General features: G+C 43.2%; 1 protein-coding gene across 1 annotated transcript in view; it reads right to left on the bottom strand.

Moving 5' to 3' along the window:
• The window catches only part of MYBPC3 (myosin binding protein C3), a 207,008-nt gene extending 204,437 nt beyond the window's left edge, over positions 1 to 2,571 (bottom strand). The window contains exon 1 of the mRNA XM_077461101.1: positions 2,413 to 2,571. Coding sequence (XP_077317227.1) covers positions 2,413 to 2,437 — 25 coding nt within the window. The 5' untranslated portion in view covers positions 2,438 to 2,571. The remainder of the gene's footprint in view (positions 1 to 2,412) is intronic.
• Positions 2,572 to 13,943: the final 11,372 nt, after the last annotated feature.

The following is a 13,943-nucleotide window of genomic DNA, read 5'->3' as shown; positions in this document are numbered from 1 at the left end:
GGATTTCTCAGCTCTCTCACTCCTCATTGGCTCAGATACAATAGCGGGAGCCATGAGCCAGTCAGAACCAGTGACGAGGGAGCAGGGGTTGGACAGGGCCCCGCTCTGTGTGTCCTTCTGGACACACAGAGCTGGGCTTGGGAGTGGCTTGCCTTGGGGGCACTCAGTGGAGGATGGGGGGGGGGTAGAGCTAGGAACTCTGGTAGAGGACCCCAGAATAGGAAGATCAGAGCTGCTTTGTGCATGTGCAAAACCAGTGCACAGAGTAGGAAAGTATAAGATGTTTGTTACCTTAATAATATTTAAAAAAAACAAGCTTTACAATCACTTTAATTCTACTTACTTTAATTCTATTTACTCTAATTCAGGGGTCTCAAACTGATGGCCCTCCAGCTGCAGTGAAACTACAAGTCCCATCATGCCTCTGCCTGTGGAAGTCATGCTTGTAACTGTCGGCCTTGCAATACTTCATGGGACTTGTAGTTTTGCAACAGCTGGAGGGCCACCAGTTTGAGACCCCTGCTCTAATTACTTCTACAGTTTTATTCTGTCTGAACTGTGATCACTACTATCCAAGTCCCTATATGAGCCAATACAACAGTGTAGACATGGGGTAGAAATGAATCAGTCTTAATCCAAGCCACAAACCTCACATTTTACTAAGAAAAAAGAAACATCAAAACCAACACCAGTATTTAGCAATAAAAAATATTCCCCTAACATGAGACAAAATAAAACCTTCCCTAAGAGAGGCCTGGATCCCGTCCATGCTCATGTTCCAGATGTAGGGCATCTACTTTTATTTTGACTCTCCTAATTTGCACACCTGCTTTAGGTAGATGACTCAATGAAGGGATTTACTAAAACTGAAGAGTGCAAAATCTGGTGCAGCTCTACATGGAAACCAATCAGCTTCCAGGTTTTATTGTCAAAGATTTGTTGAACAAGCTGAAGTTAGAAGCTGATTGGTTACTTTGCGTTGCACAGCTGCACCAGATTCTGTGTGCTCCATTTTTAGTAAATCACCCCCCCCCCCCGCCAGTAGCTCAACATTTGGAATCAAATCTCTTGCCCCTTCTTTATTCCCCAGTTGTCCCTCTTTTTTGTATGATGTAGACTAGAGACCTATAAACAAAGTTTATTATTCATCTAGCAAAAGTGATTTACTTAACTAAGCCTGTCACCCAAACTCTCTTGTTGAAAAGCCAGTAGGATGGAAGAGTAATCCTAAAAAAAAGCACCTACATGTGTATTCATTCCTTATAGTCTGTAACTGGGGGGCATGTGAGGGGCACGTCTTTTGCCTACATCCCTTGTGCCATAATGTGTCCCTCTCTCCCATATAAATAAGGTTATGGGAAATATGCAAACCCATACTGCAAAAAAACTAAAATACCTGAACACAAAACCGTTCCCTATCCAGCTACTTGACTGACTTCAAACATTACAGAATAGATAATAAATTATTACATTCTAATCAATCTACATCAGAAATAAGTGAGCTATACTGAAGAACTACACATATCAGTTTGCTCTGGGTCATTTAGTTCCACAACTAATCCTACACGGAACGATTGGCTGCAAAGAAATGTTAGACTTCCTTGGATGCTAATGTGCCCATAAACCAACTGCGTTTGATGCTCAAGGCCACCACATATCCACGTTGGCGTCAAACAGCTGGCACGAACGATCATACAAATTTCCCATCAGCACTTTTATAAGGCTCTGATATGAAGATAATATTTTGCCTTGCGTATTTCATTCACCACCCACTCAGAATGCCATGTGGTAGATCTGTGCACCACCCAAGATGGGCAAAAGAGTTACAAATGGCTTCTCACAGCCTGGAGAAATGTCAAGTGGTTATTTCTGCTGTATCATTAGCATTACAAGCTTAAAGCATAATAAGCTTGTTTCTAGCATTGATCCGACTTTGCAATAGATGCTTAGTAATACATCTCTTATTCTATTCTTAAGTATAGTAAGCATTCCCTAAGTACATCCTAACTCTTCCTTTACCGTTAGGCCATTTATCTATTTAATCCTAGCAACTAATCCTTGAGATGGTAGGAATATAAAATGATGCTTGTAATAACACATTAATTCAACAGCCCTCAATGTACACATATACGTCTCAGATGGCCGAGGCTGGTACAGCTGTTGTAATGAAATACATAGGAATGTGACAGTTCATTAAATATAATCTGATTTCTCTAACCCAGCCCTGGGATATCTATTCACACCATGCCTGAATGTCGTTTGAAGGTGACCAATCAAAGTCCAGAGCAACATGCAACTACTGACAGCTAATTCTCCATCTCAAAACATCCCAGGTAATTTAATTCCATGGTCCTTATTTCTGAATGTCCTCTTTGTAAATGGCATAGTGGCCTCCCAACTTGTCCCATGTACCTGTTTTCTTTGCAGGCTCTGGCATCCTTGCTCAGCCTGGACAGAAACACCCAGAAAGAGGTCAACGAGCTCAGCAGTAGCACTCTAGTCCGTAGCAGAGGCTGGAATGAGGCTACTGAGATTTACAGACCCCCTTAAAAAAGTAAGATAGAGAGAAACCAAATGTGCTCCACCCCTCCCTCACTCTCTCCTGTTGTCACACAGTCCTGTCACCTTCTCAGCAGCAGACCTCACTTGACAGGATATATCAGCTGAGATATATATAGCCAAGCTGCCAGTGCCTTGAAGTTTGCCCTCTGGTCCCCCTATGGTTTTGTGCCATCTAGGGGGGTTTCTGGCCTGTATGAGGACCATTGTCCCAATCAAGGCTGGCATCATGGGTCTGACATCCGCACCTAGGCTAGGTTTATAACTCATACATTTCCAGCACCACTCTCATTCCTTCTGGTCACCAGTGTGTGCTCGTAACTTGCTGACTGAAACAACCATGGTGATAGCTCCTATCATTTTGCAGCTGACCTTGTGTACATACAAAACACATACCCAACCTATATAGACATTACAGCACAAGCCCCAGCAAAAGTTTTATCCGAATAAAAAGACAAGCAGGAAAAACTTCAATTTCCAGCAGGACTGTTTTCTTCCCACTTATCTATGGTAGAAAGAAAAACGTGTAGAAGATTTACAGCATGGCCTGTACAGTGTGCGTTATATATTTAGTCTCACTCTCTAGTTATTTTAAGCCTTTTTAGGACTCTATGGTCTGCAACAACCTTTGCTGCAGTGCTGTATCAATATTACAGTTTTCATTTTTTTTTTTTAAAGACCAGCAGTATAGCTTTTTTGGTGTCAGGCATACAGTATATAACAAATTTTTTCTATACAATATATATATATATATATATATATATATATATATTGATACATATTTTTACAAATTAAAATATGCTTCATGATACTCAAACATTCAAAACAATTTGGACCTATACGGTGAGGTCTGTTAAGTGTAGTAGCACGCTCCTACCATGTATTTAATATTTTATTAAAGCCTCGCACCAAAAAAGTAAATATTGTATGTCTTTAGTATCATAAGTGATCACCCACCAATCCACTTTAAAGCGGAGTACTTGAAGGAAATGTAACTGTCACATTGGTTGTGCTCTAAACCAAACTGTTAAAGCGGAGGTCCACCCTAAAGTGGACCTTCCGCTCATCGGAACCCTCCCCCCCTCCGGCGCCACAATTGGCACCTTTCAGGGGGGAGGGGGGTGCAGGTACTTGTACAGTACAGGTATCTGCACCCACTTCCGGGATAGCTCTCTGCGGAAAGGGGCATAGATTACGCCTCTTTCCGAAAGTCCCCCGCTGCCTGCTGGGAAACACACAGATCCCAGAGGCAGCGGGTCCATCCTTATTGCGCAGCGCGACTCGCGCATGCGCAGTAGGGAACCAGGAAATGAAGCCGAAAGGCTCCACTTCCTGATTCCCATACCCAAGATGGCGTCGGCAGCACCCGAGAGACGATCGAGAGATCGGCTTCGGGTGCCGACATCGCGGGCGCGCTGGACAGGTAAGTGTCACTATTTTAAAAGTCAGCAGCTGCAGTATTTGTAGCTGCTGGCTTTTAAAAAAAAAAAAAACGCGGATTCCCGGTGGACTCCCGCTTTAAACTATCCAATGGCCGGTGTCAAAACTGATCACATTTGCAGCATCATAGCATTTGAAGAATAAACAGAGGCCAAGATGGCAGCTTCCTTGGCTGAAAACAATAGGAGGGTTTACTTCCACTTTAAGTTAAACTGATCAACTTTTTTTAACAAGCCTATTGCTTTTATTTTTTTTATATGAAATTACTGTAGGTAGGAAGGTCAACTTCTCCCTGGAATTGAGGCAAAATATTTTTCAACTGATAATCAGTTTTCAATTTGTACAAACATTATAATTGATTTATAATGTAAGAGAATGTAAAGCTGAACAAACACAGTTGTATTTTCATTTGAATGTTTGTAGAAAAGTCGTTCCTCAGAACATTCTTTCTTGCCATTATTAGGTCAACTCATTTTTGTTGAAAGCCATTAAAATGTCATCTAGACTTGTTGTTAAAGTGGAAGTAAACTCCCCTATCGTTTTCAGCCAAGGAAGCTGCCATCTTTGCCTCTGTTTAATATTCAACTGCTATGGTGCTGCACATGTGATTCGTTATGACACCAGCCATTGGATGGTTTGATAGTTTGGCTGTGTGCATTCCCTGGTTTGATAGTTTGGCTGTGTGCATTCCCGGCATGCCTTTTTTTTTTAACTGTTTAAATCGATGGGTTTACTTCCACTTTAAATATAATTCCAGACAAATTAACCACTTCCCGACCAGCGCACGACGATGTACGTCGACAGAATGGCACGGGCAGGCATATTGGCGTGCATGTACGTCCAATATTCGTTGCCGCCGTGCCATCGGGAGCGCGCCGCCGGCGGCGCGCTCCCGCGCTGGTCAGGACCCCCGTGAGTCCGGTCGCGGGACCCGCGGACTCGATCGCCGCGGGCATCCCCGCGATCGTCTCACGGAGCAGCCGAATGGAGGAAATGCTGTATAAACAAATTTTTCCATTCTGCCTAGCAACTAGTGACGCTGATCTCTGCTCCATGTGATTGGAGCAGAGATTAGTGTACACTAAATGAAAGCCCAACCCCCCCACAGTTAGTAACACACCCCTAGGAACACTTAACCCCTACACTGCCACCCACTGGTTAACCCTTTCACTGCCAGTGTCATTTACACAGGAATCACTGCATTTATATAGCAGTGATTACTGTATAAATGACAATGGTCCCAAAAATGTGTCAAAAATGTCCGATGGGTCCCCCACAATGTCGCAGTCACAATAAAAATCGCAGATCGCCGCCATTACTAGTAAAAAAAAAAATAATAAAAAATTATTAATAAAAATGCTATAAAACTATCCCTATTTTGTAAACGCTATAACTTTTGCGCAAACCAATCAATAATCGCTTATTGCGATTTTTTTAACCAAAAATATGTAGAAGAATACGTATCGGCCTAAACTGAGAGAAAAAATTTTTTTTTTATATATTTTTGGGGGATATTTATTATTACAAAAAGTAAAAAATAATGCGTTTTTTTCAAAATTATCGCTCTATTTTTGTTTATAGCGCAAAAAATAAAAACCGCAGGGGTGATCAAATACCACCAAAAGAAAGCTCTATTTGTGGGAAAAAAAGGACGTTAATTTTGTTTGGGAGCCACGTCGCACGACCGCGCAATTGTCAGTTAAAGCGACGCAGTGCCGAATCGCAAAAAGTGGTCTGGTCTTTGACCAGCAAATTGGTCCGGTCTGAAAGTGGTTAAAGAGGGTTTCATAACGGTATGATTTTTCCCAAACAGTAACCACATTCACTGATACAATTTGGCTCATTTGAGAAAAAAATGCTCATCCTGCTCCATCAAATATTCTCATCACGACAGTTGAAAAGCAAAGTCTCACTAACAATAAGAAAATCAAACAAACATTCTAAAAATTAAAATGTTCGAATGAAATTCTAATGGTGCATAGCCTGCCTAAAATAGGGGACATTATGAGAAATACAAAGGCCTAGACCAACTGGAATATAAAAAATAATGGTTTGGTTTTGGTGGCCATTGTCGCCTGTACACAAAGTGGTGGGAAATCCAAAATTTTGAATTGTCACCAGAATAGTAATAAAGTAATAATAATACTGTTTTAATGGGGACATGTGTTACGGTATGTTGGCAACTGTCTAAAATTACATTTCCCTCACTTTGGAGAGATCTCCTCCAACTTCTGGCTGTGTCTATAGGCCAGAAATTCAAGGAAAATTGTTATAAATTGATACGGACAGCAACAATACTGAATAACAAATTGGAAGCAGCGTGTGTATGAATGAGTATGCATAAAAGTGCTGAAGAGATCAGAGGAGTAGCTTGACCCTGACATCAAGGACATGTCTTCTACTCAATCCCCTGGGTTTTCTTTTGCAGTAATTGTCACCCTAAAAATGATCCTTTAGACTAACACATCAATCTTTGCTGAACTTTGTTGCTTTTAAGCAGTGATGATGGCACATTGATGTTTTACATTCCTAGTTCTCTGCTGCAAGGTTAAGGTTTTCACGTCAAGGGCATTTTACCATTGAACTTATAAAATTGTATTGTAATCACAAGGGGTTAATACTAGTGATCTGCTTACTACTATGCAGACTAATTAAGGTGCACAAGATAAGGCATATGGAAACAGTGGCAAATCAGAGAACTCTTTGGGGGACTGTTTGTGAGTCTGGGTTCTTTTTTTTGGGATAGCTGTCAGCAAACAGCCAGAGGACTAATGACTGCAGGAAAGTAGAGTATGAAAGGGGAAAGGGAGGCAGGGCGAGGCAGAAAGGAGGAAGAAGAGATTATACTGAAAGTAATAACATGGGTTTACCCATTTGACACAGTATGCTAAATGACCCACAACACATCAATCTAATTGCACAGGGTTGCTTTGGGTCTACTAGGAACTTAGAAAGGACCCTGAAAAAAACTTAAAGTACTAAGGGCCGGCACATTATATGCTCTCTTGCATACAGCAATCTAATAGACACCTATTCACATGCGGATTCGGGAAGATCTAGGTTTAACCTTCTCAGAAGATCAACAGGACATGACTATAGTATGGCTGATGCTGCGCTGTTATTCTAATGACCACCTACTCCATACCATTCCCTTTCCCATTAAAGAGACCACACATTTTTTGGAGCAATTAGTGGCCGTAGCAGCCCCTTTATTATCAAAATATAATTAACATGTAAAAGCAAAACAACAATATAACAACATCCTTTAACTTAACAACACTGAGCACGTTGGTCTTCCGCAGGACATTCCCCCATCTCACCCATTATTATATCGATCAAACAGGCACTGCGGTGATATTACTGTAACTAGGCCTCAAGCTGACATGCTAGCTCAAAGACATCCCAACTCTTGACCGCAGTGCACCCCATTACCAGTTACCATATAGACCCTCGCTATATGGCATATCAGCAGCGAGCCCATATCTCCAATGGGTCCCGCATCAACAATTCTTTGTGGGGAGGGGTTATTTTCCTTTACCTGCACCGACCAACACCCGCCACCGATACGACATCCAGCACTAAGTCCTGAAATGAAAATAAGTTAATTTCCGACCACCATATCGAACCACCACAATCCCAAGTAGAATCACCATGCATCCATCCGTTGTGCACCCCTCCATGCCCCGAGGGCACCACCCCGCGCTATCAACCCACTAACCAATCATTGCAAAGAAAAGAAATAAAAACGTAAAATGGAAATAAATAATGTAAGGGAGGGAGGGTGGGAATCTTCTCTTCCGCCGACTGGCGCTGGGGCGTAGAGCGCGCTCTCCTCCACGCTCAGGCTCCGCCCCCTAAACTGTACTGGCCAATCCTTGCCCAGCACTATGTCATGACATTACTCCGCCTACCCTTCGGTCCTGGCTCCGTGCTGTTCTGGATTCTAGCCTTTGCACACAAAGCCTTGATTAGTAGTGGGTACCAAGAGATATCTTACAAGATTGTCACTAGATGGTACAAAACGCCCGCCTTCTGCTTTGACCAAGTTATCTTCGCAACAGAGTGATTTATGTTGGCGTTATGGCTTAAACACAGGTACACGCTAGCATGTATTTGAGCCTGCCTGGCCATACAACACTTCTGGATGTCAGTCTTAGAAATCATTCATCAAACCCCAGGCTTTGCCTAATGAATAACCTGGCAGCAGTGCTCCTTCATTTGACCCCAACGTCTTGCAAATGGTATAAGAAATCTATGTGTAGCACTTACCCCCGAAGGAGTGGCTGATTTTAATGGGTTTACTGTTACCTTCTTCATCTCGTATGCGTCTAGGGGTTTCCCTAGGTAGATGGCCCAAAAACTGCAGAGACTGACGACAGATCCATTTAAAGGGATTTTTATTTTCAACAGTAATCAAGTCTCTCAGTATAGGATCAGAGGGTTTAGGTGAAAAATCCAGGGACTCTTATTGTCAAAATCAGTATGAAAATCTATCTCTTACTTTGCATAAATCCAGAGACTAGCCATTCACAGCTGGATACTCACCCTAATTGGATAGTCCTTCTCTCACCAGGCCTAGCAGCCCAACAGGGTGCTCGAGTTAGATATAAGTCTCTGCCACAGACTTTGCTATAGAACACATGAGGGAAACTTGAAAACTTGTAGAACACTCGTGTGATACCAGTATCTTGCAGCTGGTCCGGCGATACCGCACGAGATTGGATTCGCTTAGGTCCTTCAGCTTTTTCAGGCTCTTGTTGAGAAGCCAACCTTTCTACCGAAGAGCCCTCCCCTGGATAACTTCACAGTTGCTGGGCCTCTCCACTAACTGAGATGGCACCGGACCTCCTCTGAATCCTCCTTTCAGTTTCCTCGCCTCGGGCTAGCCAGCCCTGAGACAAAAAGTCCGGTGGATTCGCCCCTCAGGCCATGGAAGTCCAAGGAGCTGGTCAGGAGGACCAGGACCATACAGTCAGAACATGCTTCTGGACCGGAACCCCGAAACACGTGACATCCACACCTTAAGTACCCTATCCCAGAAGGCACAGCAAGAGTGACACTCCCTTTGGGCTGATTCCAAGAGAGAGTAACCTTAATGTACCCAACTAGACTGTGTTTCCATGCCTGCCAAAAGTGACAGCGCCTCCTATGGCCAGGCAGAGCACCCTGCAGTCCAGTCAGACTGATGCTGAGGTCAAAATTTAGAGTAATCAAACCCAAACCAAATTGCGGTTTAAGGGTAACATTAAATAAAAAAAAAACACATAGCGCATGCTCTTCAGGAGCCGACGCTACATATGTTACTCCAGTTACTTAAAGTGCTTGTAAACCCTTTCCCACAACTTTGTCCCATGTAAATCAGCATAAAAAACCCTAATGAACACTGCTTGTAGATATCTCCTTACTTGCTTAGTATTGTTGTAATTCTTTTTGTTCCTTTGAATGAAGTCACTGACCATGCCCAGATCTCCCCTGATTTACGGCACACTCTCTATGTGCTTATCTATCTGTTATCAGGACTTCCTACGGCACACCACTGATATCCCAGGAGACTGCAGAATCATTCAGAGCTTCCTTCTACACCCCATGTGATCATGTGACATGACATGCAGTGTAAACTTGGCCATTACTGCAGTCTCATCAGTTGAAGCTGATAAGACTGACAAAGGGAAACATTAGACATCGGCACAGGTAAATATGAAATAAAACAAGTCAGCTATGAACAGGGAAGCAGGGTTGCCATAGAAACATTGGATTGAGAAGGAGGCTTGATTAACAGTACAGGAAGTGCTCAATGTAAGGGCGGAAATACACTCCACTGTGGACTCAGAAAACAATATTTAAGATGGTGCTGCCTAACCCCTGGAAACAAGTTTTTTAAAGTTTCTTTAAACAGTAAGTAATATGCGATTTGGGCTGGATTTCAGTGGCTATAGTCTGATAAATACTTATTATAATGTACTAAATGAAGAGAAGCATCAGACTGGGAGAGTTTACTTCCTCTTTAATGCAGCAAAGGCATGTATCCATAAGTGCTTGGAAGAGTATGTCCCCAATTGCCTTGGGGCAGTGGTTTGCCAGGGTAAATGATAATTCAAGAGATGGAAGAACTTACTGCGTCCCTCGAAGACAAGGTACCTGATCAAAACGAAAAGAGGTACTACTGGAACAAGTTTGTATGCTCTTCTAGATACCAACATTGCATTGAAAAACACTACCCCTGACATGTGGTTACAGGTCCCCCTTGTTTGTCCTGTATCTGACCAGAGGTGGATCGCCGAGGAAAGTTTATGTTGCATCTGACCCCAAACACCAAAAACTTTTACTGACGACCGGGGGCTATGAGGTGGCCTTCCTCTTATTCCCCCACATCCCTTTCATTGTGACCCTTACCTCCTCTTCCCTTGTGGGGTATTTTACCTTGGGAGGGAAGCCATGTTCCCTTTCACCTCATTCCCCATTCTGAACTGGACCTAATACACCTTGGTGTCTGAGGCCCGCCCCTCTGAATTTTTTATTTTTTATCCAGCCATTACTTTTTTTTTTAAGTAAAGTTGAAAACCTTTGAGTGATATAGCACATCCCATTGATCTCACTCATTGTGCATTGTTGGAATCGGTCGACAGTCTGTATGGAACAAAGGGTGTATGTTTGTACTATTTAATCATTTTGAACAGGTTCTCTGTACTGTAAATAACACTATTCTGATTTATCGTGACTGTTCAGTTGTTGGAATCGTAATATTACTGAATGTGATATAACCCATTCAAAAATAAAGAATGTAAAAAAAATAAAAATAAAATAAACTTAAAGCACTAAAATTCCTCCTTCCCCATGTATAATTGCCATAAATACAATAGAAAAAAAGACTACCTATGCAGTCTGCACATCTGCACAGAAAAGGATGAAGCCCTTCTAGCTAGATCCTGGAAATGCTTAGTACCCCAGATCTGCAAGAAGATGCTCCACCACAGTGCTGAAGTGTCTGCTCATGAGATTTGGGACTCTCATCAGTCCGTAGACTTTGTCCAAAAGATTGTAATGCCATCCTGGCCTAGATACCACATGTGGAAGTGTGTGTGTATGTATGGGGGGAGGGGGTTGTAGGATAATTATGTTTTTCGTTTTCTTCTCACAGGTGTTTTTTCACTTTTATGCAGCAATAATACATGGGCACGGAGCAGGGGTCTGAACTAATAGGTGAGCAATGCCTTTTGTGCAAGGTCCACTTTTAAGAGACAAATTGTTTTGTTTAGTTTAGCATAGCATGGTGAGAGGTTTCAGGTCTTTAGTACTGTCTGTGTCTCTACAAGAGCAAATCACTCTCTCAATTTGTCCTGCTAACCACTGGCACAGGACTGAAAGTGAAGGGTATTTTTACATTTTGATTTGTCAACAGAACAGGAATAGAGGAGAAATGTTCCAATGGGGACACTTGCTCTGCTGACTGTCAGTACTAGAAACCCTTTAGGACCCAGCACAACTCACCTGACACAGCCGGTGTCTGGGAAACAACAGTGATTGGCCAGCTCACGTTTAAATCACCTGTATCAACATTCAGTCAGTGCTCGTGTCAAGGCCCATACACACGATCAGACTTTTTGACAACAAACATGCAAATTAGCTATTTTGGAGCAACATCCGACCGTGTGTACGCTCCATCGGACAAACTTTTTTGGTTTTCATCTGACTTTTGTTGGCTGTGCGAACGGACAAACTTTCTGGCAACAAAAGTCTGATGGAGCAAAGTCTGATCGTGTGTACAGAAAACCATAGGACTTTTGTACAAAGTACAAACAGGCATGCTCAGAACCAATGCAAAAGATCAGACAACAATACAGAAGTTGACCAAAGGTGGCGGTAAAGAGCAGAAAAACCACGTGATTTGGTGAAAGTTGGCTGAAAAAGTCCTGCTGTGTGTATGCAATACAAGTTCAGGGACGACGCCCTTTGTACAAAAATCCAAGGGAAAGTTTGTACAAAGTCCTATCGTGTGTATGAGGCTTTAGAGTTCACTTGTGTTTGATCCAGCTGATATTTGCTCTGTGTCTTTCGTGTTTGACCCGGCTTATTTGACCCTCCGTGCTTGCTTCTGATTTGGTACCGTTTGGATTCTGATCTACCTGTGTATGACCCAGCTTGCCTAGACTACGCTTTGCCTGATTCTACTAGTACCCTCATCTGCAGCAGTGAACCACAAGGTCCAGCAATCATATATCCTCATCTACAGCAGTGAACTTCAAGGTCCAGCAATCATCTATCCTCTACAGCAGTGAACTACAAGGTGCAGCAATCATCTACCTTTGTCTGCAGTGGTGTACTACAAGTCCCAGCTGACCTGCTCTACTTAGACCTGCTCATGGTATGTGCTTTGAACTCTTGTATAATCAACACACCTGAACTGTTACTTGTTATCTGCTCCTAGCCTGACATTAACAAGAGCCAATACATAAAGGGAAACCTATCATGAATCCTGAACAGGCTCAGTTGTTTACACAAGAACTTTGCCGTTTATCACATTAAGTTCAGGAAATGGCCAGAGAGCTCACCAAGGTGCAATCTCCTTCTACTACCACCATTACAAAAACTCCATCTGAACCAAAAATTCCTTTGCCCGACCGGTTTTCTGGTGACCGTAAAGGGTTTTGCAACTTTAAAAACAGCTGCAAATTATATTTCAAGTTGAGGCCATCCTCGTCTGGCCCTGAAACTCAGAGGGTTCAAATCATTATCTCTCTACTACAGGGTGACCCCCAGGCTTGGGCCTTTGACCTGAAACCAAACCATCCAGCCCTGCTAACAGCAGATGTCTTCTTTGAAGCCCTTGGGTTGCTATATGATGATCCAGATTGTGCTGCTACTGCAGAATCGACCCTGCGTAACTTAAAACAAGGAACTACCACAGCTGAAATGTATTGCTCAGAGTTTCGCAGGTGGGCCCCGGAATCTGGCTGGAATGATGCAGCTCTCCGCAGCCAGTTTAGAATTGGCCTTTCAGATGCTATTAAAGACACTCTGGTCAACTTCTCCTACCCAGCCTCACTGGAGGAAGCTATGTGTCTAGCCATTAGAATTGACCGCCGCCAGAAGGGGGAGGAGGCGAGAACAAACAATGGCTGTGACAAACTATACCTTCCTTACCACCTGATTATTCCATCTCCAGTGCCAAATCTGAGGAAGAGCCTATGCAGTTAGGCTCCACCCGGTTATCTGCCCAGGAACACAAACGCTGCCGTAATATGGGACTCTGCTTATACTGTGGCCTCAAGGGTCATATGCTCCGTTCGTGCGCTACACGTCCGGGAAATGCCAGGACCTAGGTGATTGCGGGGAGGTCACCTTAGGTCTACTCTCATCTCCCCAGGGGGACAATTGTATACTTTTACCCACTGTCATTCACTTTGGGACAGGGGGTCATGAACTGCTGGCCTTGGTGGATTCTGGAGCAGCTGAGAATTTTATTGATAAAACTCTAATCACCTCTTTGTCCCTGGAAACTCATGCTCTAGATTGCCCAGTCCACCTGATCTCCGTGGATAATGGGCCTCTCTCACAAGACCTAGTGCTCAAATCCACCAACCCTTTCCAGTTACAATTAGGGGCTTTGCATTGGGAGAAGATTTCATGTCTTGTCATTGACTCTCCATCCACTCCTTTGATACTAGGCCTTCCTTGGCTTCAGAAGCACAATCCTGTAATTGACTGGCCAACAGGAGATATTCTGGCTTGGTCCAATCAGTGTAAAAAGAGCTGCATCCAGCACCTTGTTCGACTTGATACCTGTCAAGTGGGAATGGAACAGATTCCGCTTTGTTATAAGGACTTTCGGGATGTGTTTTCTAAAGGAATTGCTGACACTTTCCCTCCTCATCGCAGTTATGATTGTCCCATTGACCTCTTGCCTGACACTACACCTGCTCGAGGGAGAGTCTTTCCACTGTCTG

This window comes from Lithobates pipiens, unplaced genomic scaffold (assembly GCF_037356315.1).
Source record: "Lithobates pipiens isolate NorthernLeopardFrog02 unplaced genomic scaffold, aLitPip1_a1.2 Scaffold_10, whole genome shotgun sequence".
Lineage (NCBI taxonomy): Eukaryota > Metazoa > Chordata > Amphibia > Anura > Ranidae > Lithobates > Lithobates pipiens.
Note: the sequence above shows the minus strand (reverse complement) of the source record. Positions and strands in the feature narration are given on the sequence as shown.